Below are 23,894 nucleotides of genomic sequence, written 5' to 3'. Positions count from 1 at the left end.
AGACTGTTTAGGGACCCCAGTATGCAAAAATATTCAACTACACCATTTTTAGAATAGATGAAATTAACACATTTATACTGCATTCATAAAAACCATAAAAACCTCCACCGGAGGACATAGAGGCACATGATTTTTTCAGATTACCTGTCTCATGCACTACTGTGCGTTTTATAAAAATAACTTTTTTAAATCATATTTGCTCCATTTCTACCCACTGCAGCTTTAAGTAAAAGGTCTTAATATTTCATCCACCACTGGTCTCGGCTAAAAAAGAATCCTTTTATACAAGTTATCTGTGTTATGATGAAGTTATTTGTGCCGCTTTCTCGCATTGAAGCCTTATTTCTATTGTATGTTGTGAGTAAAATATTTAGACAAAGCGTGGAGGACAACAATAGGAGACTTATTTCAGTTATTAATCTTCTGCTCCTATTGTCATTTGTTCTTTGCGAGCCCCGCCTCCACTTCCTTTTACCATTTCCTCATATGAATGTCAAAATGTTGAAGGTTAATAATAAGTTAATTGTGAGCGAGGATGCTTTGATACAGGGCTCACAATCATGTTACTTGACAACAAAGTAGAGGAATGTTTTTTATGCTGGATCCTGGCCATGGCTTTCCAATTCCTAATGTCTATGATTCGATTACACATCCATTAGTTCACTGGCAATCATGTCTTGGCCAATAGATCACAGGTTTCTGCTGCGCTCCACAGTAGCTATCCAGCAGTACCGTACATTATATGCCTGATCCACTAATAAGACAGAACACACACTCCAGGCATATAACCTGAGGGCAGGTAGGATTTGACAAGGCTTCACAGTCTTCATTGAACTCTAAGTTGCATCTGCAGATTTGTGTCATACTGTGGAGATAAAAGTGGAACTGGAGCATGTTGCGCTCACTTGATCTGGCCTACCTTTTTTTCCAAGATGCTTTGAATCCAGTTTGGAGAGAAAAAAGAGACCCTCGGTGATCATTTGATCAGAGCTGAAACAATTAGTCAATTCTAATAGAAAAATCACAAAATCTAACTGGTTCTAGCTCCTTAAGGGAACAGTGTGTAACATTTCAGGGGATCTATTAGCGGAAATGGAATATAATATTCATAACTATGTTTTCATTGGTGTATAATCTCCTGAAACTAAGAATCGTTGTGTTTTTGTTAGCTTAGAATGAGCCCTTCATATCCACATAGGGAGCGGGTCCTCTTCACTGAGTTCATCATAATGCTCCTCCATGTTTCTACAGTAGTCCAGAACGGACAAAAAAACACTGACTCTAGAGAGAGACTTTGGGGTCTTTACGTTACCTGAAGGCCACCGTAGTTCTCCGACACGCTTGTGAAACTGTGGTAACGTGACCCGCAGAGTGCAAAACAGTGGTACCGCCAGCCGCCGTCTTACTTCAGTTGCTCCTAAAGTAATGTTATTATGGTAAGGATGACCTCTGAGCGAGGTGAACGGCGTTACCGCGGTTTTGCACTTGGTGGCTCACGTTACCACAGTCTTGGAAAGGGAGGAGTGAGCGGAGGGGTTCTCAGATGGTTGCAATCTGCAGCCACACCACTAGATGCTGCCAAATCCTACACACTACCTTTAAAAGTGAATATTTTATGGTTTTGTTGGGTTTCTATTAAAATAAACTGAATATTTGGGGATTTTGAACTGTTACACGGACAAGACAAGACACTTATATATGCCAACTTGGGTATGTGCCGTATTTTTTACTATTTCTGACATTTCTATGGACCAGTCCATAATACCGATAATAATCTGCAGATTGATTAATAATGTAAATGACTGTTAGTTGCAGCCCTACGTCTGATCATGATTAGCGCTGCAACAAAGCATTTTGTTCATAATTGACTAGACATAATCGAGTAAACCAATTCTCAGAGCACAAATTGACATTTTCAAATGATAGTCGTTTAATCTGACTAACAGTCCAAAACCCCACAATATTCAGTTTACTGTCAGATATGACAAAGAAATTCAGAATATCCTCACATTTAAGAACCAGTGAATGGTTGGCACTTTTGCTTAAAAAAATGACAAATTTTATAGAATTTGCAGTTTAATTTTCTGTCAGGTGACTCATTGATGAATCCACTATTTTATTGGACTTTAATAGTTGTAATCCACAGAAGACAATCCACAAATATGTGCCCTGATCAAAATATGCATAACTTACTCTGTAAACACGTATTTTAATTTCACATAAAAATGTTATAAGTTTACATGTAAAGTGATATATACGCATTTGTGGATCCATTTTGTACACGTCAAATGAGTTTTGTGATAATCATCGCTCCTTATTTAAAAACAGAAATCATTACATCCTCTAAAATGTGAACAGTTTGTATCTGGAGCTCTGAGAGGAACCTCAATCCCTTTTTGCAAGATTTAGTTTGATGCCAGAAGTCATTGTTGTGTGTGAGGATATCCCACTCTGAAATAAAAGTCATGTCATATCCACTCAAGCACATACTGTTTCATGCAGCACTGAGAGGGGTGAAGGCTCAGTTTGTCAACAGCATCTCAACACTAAGACCTCTGAGGTCTGCAGCTGACAGCGTAACAAGAACCAGTTACTGTAGGTGCTTCAATTCAAATCCCGCTGCTCTGCACTACCTTTATCTCCACGTTTTAAGGGTTTAACACACACACTGAGATTTTCACTTTAGGGTCAGAGTTGAGATGCAGCCCGTCTCTCCTCCATGTTGTTGTGACCATGTATCACTAAAATCCCTGCATTTGTCTCTTTGTCTATTTCAGATATTCACACGCTACGGAAAGTGCTATACCTTTAATTCAGGCAAGGATGGACGACCTCTCATGGTGACCATGAAGGGTGGGATGGGCAACGGCCTGGAACTGATGTTGGACATCCAGCAGGATGAATACTTGCCTGTATGGGGAGAGACGGGTAAGCTTACCTGGAGGATACATCACATGAAACATCCTGTTCCCAGCTCTGAAAACCTCAGCTAAAACCACAAGATTGGTTTTGCCCTTAAGCGAGGACTTTGAGTTAAAAAGATTAATGTTTTTAATCAATTAAACACCAAAGTAGCCGGTTATTTTCAGTGTTGGTGCTCTAAGAAACCTCAGGGGGGAAAAGCTATCACAGGGATTCCTCTCTAATCCCTGAGATAGAGGCCTGACTAGACTGTATTACTCTCAGTGCAAGCGAGTAATTGTGTGAAACCCTAAATCCATCTAGTGTAGTGAACATGTGCATACTTTAGACCAGGGCTGCCTAAAGTGCAGCCCACGGGCCAAAAATTGGCCAAACATTAGTTTAGAATTTTTTTAAGTTGCCGACTTTACTGTCTATCGGAGGCTGTAGCAAGCTCGAGTTAGAGTGAAGGTACTGTTATCATATGAAACTAGAAAACCTCAGGAATCCATTGTCATGTTAGCTTGTCGGAAAGACCTCTGACCTCAAGATATGTGAATGAAAATAGGTTCTATGGGTACCGACGAGTCTCCCCTTTACAGACACTCTATGATAATCACAGGCAGTTTTGGCCAAAAACATGCAGTTTTTTGAATGCAGTATAAATGTGTTAATTTCATCTATTCTAAAAATAGAGTAGTTGAATATTTTTGCATACTGGGGTCCCTAAACAGTCTTGGAAATGAATAAACTGGGTACGACTGGAAATGAGCCCTGGTGACGATGAAGGGTGGGATGGGAAACGGCCTAGAGCTGCTATTGGACATCCAGCAGGATGAATACTTGCCTGTATGGGGAGAGACTGGTCAGCTTACCTGGAGGATACATCACATGAAACATGAGCCCAATTGTATTCAGCAGGTGAGTTTTAAGGGGTTAACTATGTAAAAGTTAAAATAATATTCAATTAGGGACTTGGGATCCTAGTACCATTTAGTACCTTAACTATACAATACAATAGTTGTTTACTCTTGGCCCAAGGCCCACCACTGAGTTCCAGTTTTGGCCCAACAAGGGAAAAAGTTTGGGCACCTACTTTAGATTTTTAGTTAAAAATGTATTTTATCTGTAGCAAATTCATGCTAAGTTATACACCTGAAATATGAAACATTCTCTACACTCATTAATTATGAGTGATGAACCATGAAAAATACGCGCTGGGATCATTTGAAATGCGCCCGCAGTGTCTGCGGGGTGTTATCGACTAATCCGTATAAAGACATATGGATATTGATCAGGAACATTTTATTTCATCGTAATATAATTGTATCTCTTGTCAGTTAGGCTTCAGATCCACATGAATCAAACAAGAGCAGAAACCATTTGCCAGATATAAAAATCAATGGAGGCCACAGGCTCCCCCGCTCGGAGCCGTACCCTCATCAGCACAGTTGCTGAGTCTCCTCAGTGCCGCTCCAGGAGACCCTGAAACTTTGATTTTAATGCAGCTGCATATGCTGCTGTGCGTTTGTATCAATATTTTATATACACGCAGGGCAATGAATGTAAAGAGACAGTTCAATATGGTCACAGAAGCACACTGCACATGATCATCATTAAACATGAAGCTGTGACTATAAGATTTGAATATGAATCTGCATCTACTCCACGCCTAAATGATTTAAGGATATTAATATATAATGCTCTTTATGTAAGGTTATTAAATGATTAAAGACTTTAACCAGAGAGGATGATCTAAGGATGCAGTAACTACAATACATACACACTCACGTACTTTATTCCCTTTTCATTATTCAATTTATTTTAGTATTTTTTTCAAGGGGATTGGTTTGCAGGTTTTGTCTTTAATGCCAAAATGATGCAGATTGGTCATTGATTAGTTCTATTATAACAGCATTTAGTACCTGTTTGTTTAATCTGGCTGCATGCCGTGCGGTGCATAATGTGCCAGTTCAAACACCTGGTGCCTCATTTCTCAAAGCACACAACTTGTGAATGTGTGCGTAGGAACTGTCCAAATTTATCAAACATGTACACGCATGACATCACACCATGAACAATGATGAATCTAACCTATTCAACCATGGCCTCGTTCATGTACAGGCTCATTTACACACAGAAACACCTCTAGAATACCAAGTATGGTCAACACTTCCCTCTGAAAGTCCTTGTAGACCTAAATGCTGTTGTGGACAAAAGGAGCAAGCTAGAAAGCAGCTGCCCCTGCAGAGTGTTTTTGGATATAAGTTTCATTTTATGTATGTTCCTGCATTGTTACTAGTGTTGCTTTTGTTTCATTGTGTTCTACGCTGTTTATACTATTTACACACATGCTTTACAAGGGCTTATTGCAAGCTGATGTCGTGAGACACAACAGGTGGATGGGTGATTTTGGTAAAGGAGAAGTGCTCACTAACACGGATTTAAACAAATTTGTGATCAAAATTGGAGAGAAATAAGTCTTATTTTGTGCATAGAAAGAGTCTTAGATCTTTTATTTCACCTGTTGAAAAATGGGAGCTAAAACAAAAGTGTTGCATTTATATTTTTATTATGAATAAATAAAAGAAATCCACAAAAGAACACAATGATCATACATTTACATTAGGGCGGTCAAAGTTAACGCAAATTTATTTTAACGCCACTGATTTCTTTAATGTATTAACGCAACTTGCAATTTATACATTGTAGAGGGCTCAGTTTTAAAGCTAGAATGAAGATACTGGTATCATATGAAACTAGAAAACCTAAGGAATCCAGTGGTGGTCCCTTGACCTCTGACCTCCAGATATGTGAATGAAAATGGGTTCTATGGGTACCCACAAGTCTCCCCTTTACGGACATGCCCACTTTATGATAATTACATGCAGTTTGGGGCAAGTCATAGTCAAGTCCGCACACTGACACACTGACAGCTGTTGTTGCCTGTTGCCTGATTTTAGCATATTTTTTATGCTAAATGCAGTACCTGTGATGGTTTCTTGACAATATTTGTTATTGTTTTGTGTTGTTAATTGATTTCCAATAATAAATATATACGTAAATTTGCATAAAGCAAGTATATTTGCCCACTCCCATGTTGATAAGAGTATTAAATACTTGACAAATCTCCCTTTAAGGTACATTTTGAACAGATAAAAAATGTTTGATTCATTTGCGATTAATCGTGATTAACTATGGACAATCATGCGATTAATGGTATTATTTAATTTCCTTAACCAACCCTGAACTTGAGCTCTGCCAGGAGTCAGATAACCTACATATATCCATACATATATCTATATATATAAGATTTTTAATATATTTTCTTTTCTTCTTTGTATTTGTATTTTATTGTGCTATGGACCCCCCATGAGTTGTGTCCTTAATAAAGTCTGAATTGGATCTGGTATATGACTCCACAGGTGCTCAGTGATGTAGTACAGGAGAAACCGGTGGAAATAGAGCCATTAAAAGGCATAACTTTACTCTGACAGAACTATTACATTACTATGTTTTATAAATATAACAAAAATGTGTTGAGGGACTATAGTTTACAATCTATCCATTATTACATGGTAGAGTTTTGCTTCATGTGTCTTTGACTTGTGTGTACCACTAAAGTTTTGTTGGTTTTCCTGCTCAGGAGTGGTCCTAAATGTACGCATTTATTCCTAAGCACAAGATGAAAACATTAATGAAGCAGACTCTGTGCGTAGAAATGAGTGCACGCATGGTTTAAGCGCAAAACTGTGAGCATGCATGATTGATAAATGAAGCCCCTAGTCTAAACAAGTAGCTGAGTATCCTGGATATTCCATCCATGCATTTTTTATACCCACTTATCTCCTTCAAGGGCCGCATGGGGCTGGAGCATATTCCAGCATGCATTATGTGAGAAGCAGGTTACTCCCAGGACAGGCCGCCAGTCTATGAGAGTGTTAGTCTAACACATGATGACACTGACTTTCACACATACATGCAATTTAGAGATTTTACTTCACATGACCTGCATGTCTTTGAGCTGTGGGAGGAAACAGGAGCGATCAGAGGAAACCCGGGCAGTACACGGGAAGAACACACAAACCCCTCATAGAAACAACACCGCTGGAAGCGTCGATTTCAAACCCTTCATGCTGTGAGGCAACAGTGGCAACCACTGAGGCCCCGTCTTGATCAAAATAGTACCACAAGAGCTCAGCATGATGGCATTTAAAGGAGACATCCAAGAAAATGTGAGTGGGCAGGTGTGATGATGTAGTTTGATAAAATATTAAATTACTAGGGCGGTCTGTTCATCACGACTAATCGCAAATGAATCACACATTTTTGTATCTGTTCAAAATGTACTTTAAAGGGAGATTTGTCAAGTATTTAATACTCTTATCAACATGGGAGTGGATAAATATGCTGCTTTATACAAATGTACATATATATTTATTATTAGAAATCAACTAAAAACACAAAACATTGACAAATATTGTCCAGAAACCCTCACAGGTACTACATTTAGCATAAACAAATATGCTCAAATCATAACATGGCAAACTGAAGCCCAACAGGCAACAACAGCTGTCAGTGTGTCAGTGTGCTGACTTGACTATGACTTGCCCCAAACTGCATGTGATTATCATAAAGTGGGCATGTCTGTTAAGGGGAGACTCGTGGGTACCCATAGAAACCCATTTTCATTCACATGTCTTGAGGTCAGAGGTCAAGGGACCCCTTTGAAAATGGCCATGACAGTTTTTCCTTGCCAAAACTTTGCTCAAGTTTGGAGCGTTATTTAACCTCCTTGCTGCTTAGCTATGACATGTTTGGTACAAATGGATTCATTAGGTTCCCTAGTTTCCTATGATAACAGTATCTTCTATCTAGCTTTAACACTGAGCCTGCTATAACCTCCAAAAGATGTATGTGTTATTAACTGTTATTAACTGTGTTGTTAACTTTGACAGCCCTAAAAACTACATTCCCTCTCTCTCTGATAAACTAGTGATTTTCCTATTAATACCATAGCAACAGCATGTCTCCATGACTATGTTAAGACACTTTCTGTGTGATTGCTGCATACCTGAAATTATTTCAGAACAAAGCACAGGCAGTGTATATAATAACTTTGAGGCAGCTGGACATGCTTGTGCAGCATCAAGTGTGATCAAGTTTCCATTTCATTCCGAGGTTGAGCCTGAATATCATTATTCCAATTGTATGAGGATGACAGATGGCCATGACTTAAAGATAACATACGCTTTTGCGAGCAGGAGCTTGGGCTCTACATATGTATATGTTGCTGCTCCAAGCCTCGAGCATTAGTCTTGGCAGCAGCAAAAGATGGCTTTGTATCGAGTCTCAGAAGAGCGACGTGTAGCGGTTAAAGTCCGTCGCTCTTTGATGAAGCTCTCGTGCTGAATTCCAGCCGCCTTCCTGAGCCCTTTAATTGAAAATATTGAGAAAGCCTGGCACTTAGAGGACGACGTCAAGTGACAAGCGGGGAGGAAAGGCGGCAGGAAACAGACATCCTACTTTATCCCCCAGCCAACACTCAAAGGAACTAAATCTCTTGAATCCAGCCTGCCATGATAAGCAGTTCCAGGACTCTGCAAATGTGATACAAATATGTTTGCACGAGTATAGGCTTGAGTCACCATGTCATTGTGATGTTCCCCTGATCTCAGTATCAAGGACTCCCATCTGCTTCATTTAAAATCTATACGGCAGAGTGCTGTAGCGAAGGAAGCTGTCAGCTCTATTGATTTTCCTTTTATCCTCATCATTTATTTATTAAATTATCCATTCACTTCCACGTTTCCCCCTGCATTAAATAAGACTCCTGTGGGGCACATATTGTCATCAACAGCTGTATTTAGGAAGCCCATCTTTATCCTTTCACTCTTCATTCCAGCTATTGTTAACTCCTGAAAGACCACAATGTGACTGTCATCCCTTGAAGTCCATAGATGTAAATAATGTATAATCAATTACTCCACAGGAATGCTTCTTTCCAGCTCAAATAAGACTACAAGTTAATTAAAATTCTCATGTGTTCTTCTACTTGCTTGTTTTTTCTGGCTTGTTTTTCTCTCACTGACTGTAACATATTCCACCGCCGCAAAGCTTTTTCTCCATTTGATTAGTAACAACTGCTGCTGGGTAGGGTAGATCATGCAGGCCAATGTGTGCATACAAATCATCATCCCTGTTGTAAATGTCCTAACCTCTTCTTGTCAACAGACGAGACGTCGTTTGAAGCAGGGATCAAAGTTCAGATCCACACCCAGGACGAGCCGCCGTTCATAGACCAGCTGGGCTTTGGAGTGGCGCCGGGGTTTCAGACCTTTGTCTCCTGTCAGGAACAACGGGTACGTCTCGAGAAAGATGACAGAAATGAAATACAAAAAACACAAGAATATGTCTCAGCACATTTTGTCAGGGAGAATCTGTACGTCAGTATTGGCCTTTTGAGGGTTCCAAAGAGATATTGTGACTGTAGATCACATAATCAAAAGGATGCAAATATAAAGTGAGCCACTCTTTTCACGCTTGAATAATAATGATGATAATAACCTTTACTTGTATTTTTTTTTATCAAAACAATGTTACAAAGTGATTTGCAAAAACAAACAACGAACAACAAAAAGCTGTGCCAAGTGACTTGGCACAGCAAGTCCAATTATTGGAGAAAGGATTGCAGAGTTTTTAGTAGTGATTTAAAGAAAGTCACTGAGGTAGCAAGTCCAATATCATCAAGAAGGCTGTTCCAGAGTTCGGGGGCCACTGACAGCAAATGCACTGTCTCCTTTAGTTTTAAATCTAAATCATGGGACTGTTTTGTCACAAGATCTGAGGTGAAAGCAGCAGTGGGTAGAATTGGAGCAAATATGATTTAAAAAAGTTATTTTTATAAAATGGTCACTATATCCTGACAGTAGTGCATGAGACAGGTAATCTGAAAAAATAATCATGTGCTTCTGTGTCCTCCGGTGCTCTTAATGGCATCTGCAAGATTTCACAGACTGGAGGAAAACAACCAATCAGAGCCGAGCTGGAGCCTGCCGTCTCTGAGCAGCTGTCAATCACTCACAAACTCCGATCAAACGATCAAACAAGGCAAACGGTCAAACAAATATGAATCAATATTCTGTTACTGTAATGCCTATTTCTTGCATAAATCAGTTGAGGAAATACTAAGCACCGCCCACCAGGCGGAGCAAACTTTCTCATTTTACAGCTAAACAGTACACTACAAAATGTTTCTGAAAACATTTGAGACAAGAAATAGGCATTACAGTAACAGAATATTGATTCATATTTGATCAGCGCTGCCTAGTTTGACCGTTTGATCGCAGCTTGCGAGTGATTGACAGCAGCTCCTTGGTTGAATGAAAAGCCAATAGGAACGCTCTCTCTCTGAAATGACCTGTGATTGGCCAAAGTTTCCCGTCAAGGGCTAGATTTTTTAAAGCCTGAAATCAGAGCCATGAGGAGGTGCAGAAGTCTAGTTATCTCTCAGAACACTTGAATTAAAATATGCTGAAAGGTTATTATGGAACTTTTGCCCAATGTATGCTGGAGCATACAGTGATTAAAAGGTAATAAGTAAAACTTCAGATAATGATCAGTTTGTTTTTTAGGGCTTTTATTGCCTTTGTTAGAGCAGCTGGAGCATGACAGGAAAGGGGGGAAAGAGAGGGGATGACACGGATCTTGCCAAGGACTCAGCCTACATGGGCGCACGACATACCGGGTGAGCTAGAAGTCGCCCCTAATAAAAAAATGTTTAAACAAATCGTAGTCGATAAAAACAGGGCTGAACCATACTAACTTAGATTGGAATCAAAGATAACTCCTAGTCTAGGAAGGAGCAAGGTTATGAAATATATCATTAAATGTTGATGTGTTTAATGACCCAAACAGGATTATATCAGACTATTCTTCCCTGAGGGCATCAGATTTTACAGACATATAAAGTTGTGTGTCATCGGCATAGACATAAACAGAAATGATATTACATATTATTCGGCCAAGCTTTCTTATGGCTTTTAGCCAGGTTTTGACAATACAAACTGCCTAAAGTGTATGTATATGTAGCTTTCCGTGAATATTTACCGCAATAGTAATGCTGCTAGTCTTTCTTCAAGTCCTGATAGTATTAATAAAATCACACATTTTCTCGTCTTCAAAGTAGAGGTATATGTGTAAGTCAGCGTGGCTTGTACTAATAATACGTTTTATTTCTGTTTCATTGTCGCAGCTAAGTTGTTTTTTTAATATACCCTGCTTTAGCCTGCCTAGCTTTGCTGGTGGTTTAGAAAAAACTCACCTTGTCACACTCATCTAACACTTACCACCTGACATTGCTGTCAGTTTTTCAATCGGCAAAAAATGTTTCAATGTCAAATTCAATTTGAACTCGGACAACTTCAAATCCGATTGCTTAACTGTCCCAGATGTCTGTCACAATCTGTTTATGTTTACATGGATGCTTACTGATTTGTCTAGACAATTGTCATGCAATCACCTTGTCTAGTGTGAAGATACACCACCTCATAAAGTGGCTAATATAATCAGTGATGTATCCTGGGATCATTGCGGGTGTTTTGGGGCTTTCAGCCTCAGACATCCTGCATGGCCCAGGTGATGAAGCCCTGGCCCGTGTCCCAGTACCGCTCACACCCTCCTGCTCACTCCACTCCCCTTGATCCTCAACCATCTGGAGGATCTCTCTGCTGCCTCTGAGGCCCTCCTGATGGCTCTGCCCTTGTCTGCCCCCGTCACTCCCCAGCAGACTGAGAGCTTTACGGAACATTCACAGGCCAGGCAGGATCTCAATCATTTGAAATTTAAACAGTGAGCTCAAGCTGTTCAGTTAGCAAGCTTATCAGAAAACCCTCTCTGTCGGTTTAACAATGTCGAGGCAAATGGGACACACTCTGAATGTATTTAACGCTCCACTAAGGGATGTTTTGAATCAAATGACTCCTTGTAATCTGAAAAGGTGGCTCATGCTGAAACCACTGAGATTTATCATCATCATAATCATTTATCACCCATCTCTCTGCTCTACATAGATTTTAACCTTCTGGTCCACACACTGGCTGCATGGATCATTTTCTTTCAAACATTAACCTTATAATCCAACTGATCATATAAAGGCAGGTTACCGAGGAGAATGGAATACTTGTACTTAAGTATTTCCATTTTATGCTACTTTATACCTCTACTTCACTACATTTCAAAGTGAAATATTGTACTTTTTACTCCAGTCTGACAGCTGTAATTACTAGTCACTTTACAGACTAAGATTTTACATTAAAACATTTAAGTTTATAAAACACATTGTTAAGATTAAACTAGTAGTTCCCAACCCTTTTGGCTTGTGACCCCTAAAAAAAAAAAAGGTTAGGCGGGCCCCGTTGTCACATTTCAGACTTAAAAAGCAAAGATTATAGAAATGTCCAATAATGAATACCAATTTGTGTAGCAGCTCTCTCTTAGGCATCTCTCGAACCCTCAGATGTATCTTGTTACTCTTTGGAGGGAGCCAAAACCGATAATTGGGAACCATTGGAGTAATTAAAACTAGCTCCACTTCAGATACAACAGTTAAATGCTACTTACACATTGTTGCATCAGTATTAACAATCTTATAGTGTAGTATATAATAATCAGCCACAGAGGACATTTTCCTGCAGAACGACTATTTTCACTTTGATACTTCAAAGGGGACATATAATACTTGTATTTTGGGTTTCTACTAGAACATATTTACATACTTGTGCACTTGTGTTCAAAAAACAGTTTATTTTTCTCACCCTTTCTGAATATACCTGTATTCCAGTGGCAGCTGGTGACTCAACAAATAGGGGAGGATTGGAGGAAAACCAACCCACGTTAAAATTGTTAAAAACAATCACTGCAGCCTCGGGGTGGGAATAAACCTTGTGTGTGTAATGTGTCACTAGAAGCATGTCTGTAAACTGCCCGTACAGTAATCTGTTGCCCACACCACGATCAGAGCAGCACGTCGGGCTGCCTCATGTCTCCGTAGCTCCGCTGTGGTGTCAGCCCGGACAGCTGACGGCGAGCAGCAAACTATTAAACTATTAACCTCAAATATCCAGCCGCTATTCTGTCTTTCAGAGGTTGTAGTGGGCTCAGTCTTTAAGCTAGAGTGAAAATACTGGTATCATATGAAACTAGAAAATTAGAAACTATAATCGATTGGTACCAATGTCATGTTAGCTTGTTGGGAAAACGCTAAATAACACTCCAAATTTATGCAGAATTTTGGCGAGGAAAAACTGGCATGGCCATTTTCAAAGGGGCCTCTTCCCTTGAACCGCTGTATGGACGCAGTGCAGAGCGGCAGCCGTGAGCAAGCCAGTGGAGCACGCTCACATGCACTAGGATGCACTAAAAGCCACACGCGGCCGGCCCGGCTATGTCAACAAAGCACGGAGAAGCTCGGATTACAACACACACAGAGGGAGAGTGACTTCATTCTCTACTCAGGTAGACATTACTCCTCTATATCTTTACATAGAAAATAGTTGTTTAATGCTCTGAATATCGTTTAGAGAACCTTTAAGAAAGATTTTGAATGCAGGATTTTCACTTGTAAGGGAGTATTTTCACATTGTTGTATTGGTACTTTTACTTTAGTAAAGAATCTGAATACTTCTTCCACCACTAAACATGATGTTTCCTTAATCTGGTTGTTCATTATCGTCTGGTCACACTTGTGCCTCAGTGATTGAGCCACCCAGGAGAGTAGCATATTTGTCACCAGCCCTGTTCAAGGCTGTTGTTGGACTCTTGGGAGTTGAAATGAGGCGTCCCACATGGTAAGCACTGCACTCTCAGCACTGTGCTTCATTTTGAAGGACAAATGCTTCTCTGCCTTCGCACAAAGGAGGTTAAAAACATAATTTTGGCTGGAAATCAATCCTGCGTTTCACATAGAAAGCAAAAAATCTGCCTCAGACCCATCGATAACATGACAGTTGTAAGGACAGTTAGTTTTTAGCTTGAAAAGGCTGTTCTGTGAGCTGGAAATTGAACACTGAGTTTACTTACCAATCCCACAGTGCAACTGAAGGGACTGTTCTTGTGTGTGGGTCCCTTGGAGGCCTTGGGCCCCCAAACCTGGGGCCTTAACATTGCTATAGAAACACAAACTTTCTCTAGTAAGCCTGTGGAAGTCTGTTTTGCTCAGTGAGACGAAGTGTATGTAGGTTATTCCTCTGAACTGTGAATAATTCTGAGAGCATACAGCCAGACAAATCATATACTCTGGCCCCTAATATGCTACAGAACCATGCATAATGAATGGAGAACGGAAAGGGATGGATTTGGGAGTGATCTCAGTCCTTCCACGTCCACACTACCAGTGAGTGTGTTCCAGTGTCGGCGGGCTGCAGCAGGATTTTGCATGCTGCCAATGTCGCGTCTGCAGGAAACTGTCCCTCTTTGTTTTCCTCTATTTCTCAATAGCTCCCTTACTTTTTTTCTCTCTAATACAATTTCTCTCTCTTTAATATGATTCTCTCTCTCTCTCTCTTTCTCTCTCTCTCTCTCTCTCTATTTATTTCATTGGCTGGGAGGCCAAGTCTTCATTAATCTAATGCAGTTTGCTCACATTCATTCAACTGCCTGCTTCAGCAGTCCTGTAGTGTAAAACTGTCGGGGTCTTTTCAGCCTGCCAAACTGCCACTCACCATGATCCCACAGAAGAAAAATCTGCAATTCCTCCCTACTTAACATAAAAAGCAAAAAAGAACAGACTGTTTCTTCCCCATCCTCCTCTTTTGTCGTCCGCAGAGTCTCGCCGCCTCTCCTCTTCTTTCCACCTCTTACCCTTTCGTTTGCGCTCTCTCACTCACTTAACGAAGGGGGAATTGAGGTCACAATCTTAACATGATTTGTTTTCTCCTCCGTGCTCGTTAAACAGCACGCTAACGTGTCCTGAAATCTCTTACGCTTGTTTCACTTTTGTCCGCGCTTGCAGAATTAAGCTTTTGCAGGAGTTTAACCAGTGGGAAGTAATTTTGCCACAAGGTGGTTTAGGATGGCTGAGTGGAGCTTTTGAAAACGCAGAGAAATCGAAATAGCAACAGAAGAAGAGCATAAGAAAGCCATTACCCAGTCGCATAGCTCCTCTAATATGTCTAGTCCACGTGATGAGGTGAATAAATACACACGCACCTATTATTGATTGCCACTTTTTACCCGGCTCTGATGGTTTTTATGTTCCGTTTGACTTTGTGAGACGTCCTTGATGTGAACATAAGCAGAGGAATCACTATAGTCTCCTGATGATTAGAATTTAGTCCGAGCTACCTGGTCTACTTGATTATGATGTACAGTATGTATATGTGTCTGCATGTTGAGCATCCCCTTGGGTTATTAGTAACCAAATCCAGTACGTGACACACGTGGCTGCTTTTTGCACCCCGGTACAAAATTGTAAAAAAGCAGGTTTCTAAATCATAACAGTGGCCTTTAATTTATTGCTCTGTGAGCACTCAGTGATGCACTGTTTGAACTGATGAGACGGAGACACGCAGCTAGGGGCTGTTTTATAGCATTTAATGCAACTTGTCTTGTTTTTAAGGCAGCTGAAATATAAATTAATATCACTAATACTTTCATATAATATGTACATTTTAAAAAGCACTCTGTTGGAGTGATTTCACTTCACTGTTTCTACATTAATAGTGTGGTGCAACCTCAAGTATAAACAAGACTCATTGGGGCTTGTTTTGGAGTAAGAGGTTTATATTTCTACATTTGTCCAACTTTATATATCCCCATTTCTGTATTAATTCTTTACTCAGTTATTTTCTGTCTAATGCTCCATTTTTTCCAATAACCTGCGCCGGAGCAGGTTATGTTCGAGATGAAAGATCAACTCGAATAAAAGCACCGCCTACTGACCAATCAGAGCCCAATGCGCAGATCGTATGATAATATTACACGAATACAAAGAAGTTTAAATCATAATCCAGGCTAAGAAACAACGCAGTTTAAACTGACAAATGTAGGAAGGACAGCTGGCTGTATGCTGTGGGTGCTTACCGCTTTGAATTATGTTTTCATATTTATTTTTTACTTGCTCCCAGGTCCATTTCACACCGCCAGAGTCGGGGATGCAGCTGAAAGAAGGATGAAATAGTCATACATAGTATAATCTATTCATCCATTACATTCTGTAAGCTATTTATAATTTAAACTGCATCTAGACGACTATATCTGACCTTTTGAGTATCAATAAATCTTTAAATTTACGCATTCATACATCAGCATTTTTTCTTTTGCCAGATGTCCCTCTGCATTTGGCAGCTTCAACTGTGTTACTTTTAGTCTGGATTATGTGTTTAACTTCTTCGTATTTGTCTGATATTATAGTTCACTCTTCGTTTGTAAAATGTGCCGCTTTGCTGATATAGACTTGTCCATCTTTGTGATTGGTCATATGCTGCAAACACCATCCCTTTCATGTGAACGGGCTCATAGCCAGATTGAGAAACCCTGGGTTGAGTTACTGAGTTGGTAACCACCATCGTAGGACTGCTTAGGGTGATCGCGGTTGTCGGGGTTAGTTAAGCCAGATAATGAGAAGATAACCTGGGTATGTTGAACTTGCTTCGAAGTACAGGCCTCTGATGATGGAGGGACCAGGGACTAGTAGTGCCTAGAGTGGTCAAGTAATATGCTCATCATCATCTCATCTTTATTCATGTAAAGATATCACCTAGACCCACCTTCACCTAGAGTCTAAACTATATTCCACGTCATTGGTTTATTGGTCTGTTGCTGCTTAACTCGGCCACTATGCTTTATTCCCTTACCATGTGTTATGCTAAAATTGTTTGAAATCTGGACAAAAAAAAGTATGCATGACATTCAAAGGTTTTATTTCACACATGTAGATCTGAAACAATTAGTCAATTCATTGATTAGTCCATTGTATTCATTGTTTAAAGTAATACTTTGAGCAACAATGCCAAAAAATACACTACTATCAGCTTCTCCAATGTTCTCAAATTTGCTTTGCAAGAACTTGGCTTTCTTACTCTTCTTTTATATTTAACTGAATACCTCTGGGGTTTTGGACTGTTAGTTTCACAAAACAAGCAATCTGAAAATTTGAAATTTTATACACAACACAATTAATAGACAAAAATAATCTGCAGATGAATCCATTATCAAAGTAATTGTTACTGTAGTTGCAGGCACATACAATCATATTACATACAGTCACATGCTCATACAATATGTGCAGTGAAATGCAATATGGCATACTCTAAAAAGGCTTGTGTGAAATAAAGAGTAATAATAAGAACAAGAGTAAAAATAATAATGAGAAAAAAAATGAATATAAATAATAAATAATGTAAAAATAATACAATTAGAGGAAAAAGTATTAATTAAATAGATATATAATATAATATTAAAATGCTGAAGTGTATATTAGCCCAGTGTCTAAGCGGGTTGTGTAACCATACCATGAAATTCAATACACGCAAATGTGCATGGCACTGCAAAGGATTCCCAGGAGACCATGTGTTAGACAAGGTCGAGGATATGCGGAGGACAGAAGACAGAGTTCACCATCCTGATGGCCCGAGGGAAGAAGCTTTTTCTCTCAGTGAGTTTGACTGACGGAGATGTCTATATGTCTACATATAGTGGAAATTTCATTGTACAGGTTGCACACGAATGATAGAAAATGCACATTTGTGGATCAAAACAGCAGGAATATGGCACCACATGTCCTGCAGCAAAGCTGTTAGGGGTGTAAATTTCAACATCACAGCTCTACTACACAGCTGATACTATTCGATTCCTGCATGGAGAGTGGGCAGTACGATGAAAGCACCGAGGAGACTGGGAATAGCCTAGGCGTAGGAGAGAAGCTCCGGCAATAAGCACCACTATAGACATGTATTCATCATGGAATAAGAGTGAGATTAAATGGCTGTGCTAAATACAATAAATGTGTAATAGCTCTTATATTGACAGAAAGCACAAGGTTAAATGGCTTCAGAGATGACGTTCAACAGTCAATATGCTCTATAAGTAAATTGGTTCTGCTTCTCTCTCAGCTGACGTACCTGCCTCCCCCGTGGGGGGACTGTAAGGCCACGGCGATGGACTCGGACTTCTTCAGCACCTACAGCATCACGGCGTGCCGGATCGACTGTGAGACACGATACCTAGTGGAGAACTGCAACTGCAGGATGGTCCACATGCCTGGTAGGAACCAGATGGGCATCTCATTGCTGGATACAAATACTCTATATATGCATAAATTCATAGAGATGAAGATGTTAGAGTGTCTGTTGTTGTTGTTGGAAACACTTTCATTTGAAATTGTGCCGACAAAAACAATTCTTAAGGAACAAGCGGCGGCTGCAGATGCATCAGATACTTTCACACTCCAGTGGATCGGAAAACGCCACTATTTTCACTCTGTGTTTGTGCAGTGATTACAGCTGGCATTCGCTGTCCACCTCCTAGATTTAATCACCGTGTGGCATCTCGGATGGCAAATTGAAAAGGAGGGGCACAGAGGAAACATTCGAATTTGGCCTCCGTTAACCCGCACTCACCTGTCCAGTGATTGTTAATGTCTCTCTTCAATCAGGGTCAGCTCTGTGTTTGCACGTCCAGAGAGAGCCAGACAATCTGTCTGTGTAATAATCAGGATTAGCTGCTATTTTATAGTGATTGTGCAGTTGATTAATGTGAGTCCACAGAGATCTCCCCAGCTAACTTCCTCTGCTCCTATTCATCTCTGCTATCTCCCTGTCATTAGAGCGTTTTTTAAAGAGTATGCAGCAAAAATGCAGTGAATAATTGCTGCTGGGGAAATAATTTCCTTTACATCTAGGACATGCCTTTTTTTTTCCTGTGTTGTGAGGGAGAGGATGGCTCAACTGCCACAGGAGAGAAAGATGGAGAGGGTGACACTGACGAGAGGCGGCGAATGTACAAAAGTTTAATGAAATCAATTACGAGATGAGATCACGTTTGTGACGAATATCCAGTCGCGATAATGACAGCCTGAGACCAAATTAATTATGAGCCCAGATCTCATCATCCTTTGTGCTTCTTCGAAAACCCTCTTCTTCGCTCTTTTTGTTCACACTGAGAACATTGTGTTTCTCCTGCCTGTCCTTAGGAGATGCCCCATACTGCACCCCGGAGCAGTACAAGGAGTGTGCAGATCCTGCCTTGGGTAAGGAGATAACCCAGCATGCTGTGTGTGTGTGTGTGTGTGTGTGTGTGTGTGTGTGTGTGTGTGTGTGTGTGTGTGTGTGTGTGAGCGTGTGTGTGTGTGTGTGTGTGTGTGTGTGTGTGTGTGTGTGTGTGTGTGTGTGTGAGTGTGTGAGCGTGTGTGTGTGTGTGTGTGTGTCCCACTGTTCAGAGCTCCTGATCCATGCTGATAACAGATAATAGTGTTCCTTCAGCCTGATGGTAGCCATTCTCAAACAGCAAACCTCAGGCCTGGCGCTGAGGCTCTCCTTTTCACACTCCCCCGTTTCTCCATCAACTGATACCTTTCAGGCCTTTCATGCCTGTTGCTTGTTTTCTTATTGACTTGCAATCTCTCGCTCTTTTCATGACACAGACTCACGTGTCAGCCTCTGACTGCCGCTGTCTCTCTGCCTCTGGGTCTTATATCTTTTATATTTCCTATAAGTGTCTCTTGGGGTGTCTCCTTGTGGCGCCTTTTCACATGTTTTCTTTGACGCCTTTCAGTCTGCTGCCATTGTGTTCGTCTACCTGGTGTGACGATAAATCTGTCTGCGTCTTCACTCTCTGTCCTGTCCGTCACTCTCTCCTTTTTCTGCCTAATCTATTTTTCAGACTTTCTTGTCGAGAGAGACAATGACTACTGTGTGTGCGAGACGCCGTGCAACATGACGCGATTCGGTAAAGAGATGTCCTTTGTCAAGATACCCAGCAAAGCATCAGCCAAGTACCTCGCCAAGAAATTCAACAAGACAGAGCAGTACATAGCGTAAGTCACATTCTTATGTCTTATTTATCCAGTGATGAGCGTTATCCAGTTTTACACATTATCACCTTGGTGCTGTTCAGTGTCACTAGTCTTGTGACTTCTGGCTGCTAAGCTGCTACACATAAAGCAGTTGAAAATTATACTTGTCAATGCCATCCAACTGTCATTTAGATGCATTTCAGTAGTTGTGATTAAAGCAGTCCTGTCTCCTAAAAAATACGTTCTCATGCAACTAAACTGCATTCTCAATTGTGTTTGGAGGGAAATGTATTTTGTCACGGATAACGTTCGTCTTTGACGTATCACAAATATGATAGTCAAGCAAGTGTCGTAGTACAACAAGTGACGAGCAGAGCAGGTGACGTAGTATATCGAGCACCTGTTAATAAAAGTTGTGTGGTAAAATAACAAGTATAGCACGTGAGAAAGTCCACTTCAAGGGAGGGGAGGTGAATGGTTCCAACAAATATAGGACTTTCCCTCAGGAGATCGCTGTTTGTGACCCGTGTGAAACTAAAAGTGTTTTTGTTTTGTTTATTTTCAATATCGTAGTCATTTCAAGCCAAACCTTGTTGTTTTTTTACTAAACCTAACCAAGTAGTTTTGATGCGTTTTTGTTGTTGTTTTGTTTCAATTTACAACATTAACCACATGTTTAAAACTGTTTAAAAATGAACTGCGATCGCAATCCGTGAGAAAATACATTTCCCTCGAAACGTAATTGAGAATGTAGTTTAGTTGTATAGGAATGTATTTTGTCGGAGGCAGGGTTGGATTAAAGAACCCCACGTGTTTTAAGACATGTAAAATATTCTACTTTGAATAATAATTGGTGTCTGATATGATTTAAAAGGTAAGAGCGTATCTACTCCTTCTCCCTCTTTGAATATGCAAATATTTTTTGTTTCAAATGTTTAACTGCTGGACACAAGATGTCTCCTACTTCACCGTAAAGTCCGTTCTCAGGGTTTTCGTGCGTTGGAGGTTTCGGGTTTTCACATCACACTTCTTTAAGTTGCATATTAGACCACGACTAGCTTCCAAACTAGTTTTTATGTTACAAAATCATGTTTGTACGTACATGTCTTGAACTCAGATTTAAGATGAGCACAGAGCAACTTCAGCACATGAGCCTGAAAACAGTCTTTTAGGGGACTTTAAGTGTTATTACCTTTTCTAGTGCTGGAGAATAATTCAGGTATTGTTAATCAACTCTCTGTAGAATCATAATGAGACAATATGATACTATCATGTTATGGTTTTACAAAGTCTGCTCCAAATTGATGATTTCATGCTAATTGTAATTGAAAACTTGAGTTTTAATTTTACAGTGAACTTAATTAGATGAAATGCTTGATGGTGGAACACAGTTAACATCAATTAAGAACAGTTAATCATAATTTGATTTAGTATACATTTGCCATACTGTGATTTATACAATCAATTTTGGGGGGAAAAAAATCTAATTAACATAGTGATCTTGATGTCAGCCATATCCTAAAGGCTTACTTTCAGTTTTCATTGACTTTTGCTTTGGTTCATGATTTCCTACATGACTCAATGACCCCTAGAGAAAGGGAATAATTAGTTTCTTCCAGCTTTTTTGTTGAAATTAGAGAAATAATTAGCAAAAGCAGGTTTCTTCAGGCCAAAGGTAACATGTGGCTCCATCATATTATGGGAAAATGCTGCTGCCGTATGGTCTCAAACATAGTTTATGGTTTTGATCGTTAGGTACAAGGAGTAAAATCTGATGTTTACCATTATTTTAAGAGGATCAAACCATGTCAGTAAATAAACACCATTAAAGCTGCCCTGGAAATCTCTTGATACAAGGTCGCATCATATGTCAGGTTTCTATTCAACAGAATTTAAGTGTTTTGAGGTTGTTTTCCCATTAAGCAGCTTGCCTAAATGCTGCACAATAACTGCAGTTCACCTTCTCAAACTTGGATTGTTTTCATTGAGGTGAGAAAATAGAATAAGGAGCTTCCATTCAGGGTTTGACTTGATTAATCAGCCAAGTATGTACTGTTTCGTAGCCAAATCTAATGGGAAGATCAAAAGTAGTTCAAGGAAATGAGGAGAGGGTGCAATAATAGTTGAATCTTTTATCTGTCATTCCCAACGGAGCTGTTGAGAACAAGATAATTACACCATATGTAGTCAGAGTGCTGCAAAAACCTTTCGCTTCTCCCTGCTGAAAGTTTTATTTAATTCCCCGTGGGTAGAGTCTATCCAGTTCATTTTTTTGACTGGCCACTTTTCCAAGCAATGTCAGCCTGATGAGCATTAGCTGGGAGTGTTCTAGTATCTGGGCTGCACAGTGTTTAGTGGTGTGAAACTGAAGTTTGTGACAGTGGACTGTCTCTCCACTGGGAAACACTAACACAGCAAGAGAGAGAGAGAGAGACGTAGACACACTTCAGCTTCATGGTCTGTTGGACCACAGCTCTGATCAGATGTATTGCAGGTTACTCACTTAGCAATGAGAAGACCTGACAGCAAGGAAGCATCTTTCAAGCTGCAGGCTGACACCTCACACTGGTGGGCCAACAAATCAGGAGAAAACACCCAGGAATGTCAACATAACAAAATAAAAAACAACACCTAGATCAGTGATTCCCAACCAGGGGATACTATGTACCCTAGGGGTATAACTACTTCTGCAACTGCAGGGGAGTACGTGGAAGGATTGTAGAGAAGCTCCACTGATTAAAAACTACTAAACTAAATAAAAACAAATTATGTAATGCTGAAAAAACCTGAAGATTATGTGTTGCATGAAAAGTAGTTGACAAACAAGCAGAGAAGTCTAAACAGTTCGCTACAGTAAAAGCATTAGATGAATGATTGAAATACATAGCTAAACGTGATGGATGAACAGTGTAAATATTTAGCTAAGTGAAAGCAAAAGAGTATTGGTTGAAATACTGTAGTTAGCTAAAGGTAACAGACAAATATTGCTATATGTTGGATACAGACAGCTGAAAATAATGAATAAGCAGTTGAAATAGCTGAAAGGATAAACAGAAATATTTAGCTAATGTAATGGATTAACAGTTGAGATATATATATTTTATTTGAATTCATATTTAACCAGGTAAGACCTGTTGAGATTTCTAACTAAAAAGTTACCGGACAACAACAATAACAACCCGGCTAACAAAGCACAGAGCAGCTCAGATTGCAACACATAGCGACTGGACAACATTACTTCACTATATCTTTACATTGCAAATAGTTGTTTGACGCTATATTAATGCTGTGAATTTTTAATATAGCACCTTTAACGTGTCGAAATATAAAAATACCTACGCACAATAGGGCTGTGTATTGGCAAGAATCTGGTGATACGATATGTATCACAATGCAGGGGTTATGATTCAATATATTGTGATATATTGCGATACTGTAAGTAAGGCGATATATTGCAACTTTTAATTCTAATTTTAAGAAAACTGTCTTAGTATAAAGAACATATCACCATACGCATAAAATCGGAGTAAAAAAAGTTTACTTTTTTTTCTGGAATCAGAACGGTTGAATCTGCATTTGCATTTATCACAGTCCCTGTAACATCCAACATCTTAACACTACTTTGAGAGGGCACATACACTGAGAGGACAACTCTCCTTGCAAATGAAATAAAGTATTGAGTTATCTTTGCATGTAAACTATCAATTAAAAAATCGATACAGTGTTTTTGAGAATCATTATAGTATCACAAAACATAATATCACAATATATGTTTTTTCAATATTTTCTTACACCTCTAACACACAGGAAGTAACCAAATCATTCATCATTGTACAATAAGAACAATAAAATCAGGCAGAGAGACCAATTCTCTTAGTTTCAAGTCTTTTTGAAGACTTTTCCAAGTGAGGGGAACAGAGTACATATAAGCTTTCTTTCCAACTTCAGTCTGTGCACTTGCAACAGAAAGCAAGACCATATC

General features: G+C 39.7%; 1 protein-coding gene across 5 annotated transcripts in view; it reads left to right on the top strand.

Annotated features, from left to right (window-relative positions):
- asic1b (acid-sensing (proton-gated) ion channel 1b) overlaps positions 1 to 23,894 on the top strand; it is a 256,548-nt gene that overhangs the window by 223,625 nt on the left and 9,029 nt on the right. For all 5 annotated transcript variants that reach the window (XM_074641573.1, XM_074641581.1, XM_074641564.1 and 2 more), the window contains 5 exons: positions 2,778 to 2,928; positions 9,136 to 9,263; positions 18,012 to 18,162; positions 19,091 to 19,147; positions 19,780 to 19,933. In XM_074641573.1, coding sequence (XP_074497674.1) covers positions 2,778 to 2,928; positions 9,136 to 9,263; positions 18,012 to 18,162; positions 19,091 to 19,147; positions 19,780 to 19,933 — 641 coding nt within the window. The remainder of the gene's footprint in view (positions 1 to 2,777; positions 2,929 to 9,135; positions 9,264 to 18,011; positions 18,163 to 19,090; positions 19,148 to 19,779; positions 19,934 to 23,894) is intronic.

This window comes from Sebastes fasciatus, chromosome 1, assembly GCF_043250625.1.
Source record: "Sebastes fasciatus isolate fSebFas1 chromosome 1, fSebFas1.pri, whole genome shotgun sequence".
NCBI lineage: Eukaryota > Metazoa > Chordata > Actinopteri > Perciformes > Sebastidae > Sebastes > Sebastes fasciatus.
The sequence above is the reverse complement of the archived record's forward strand: the minus strand, read 5'-3'. Positions and strand labels throughout refer to the sequence as shown.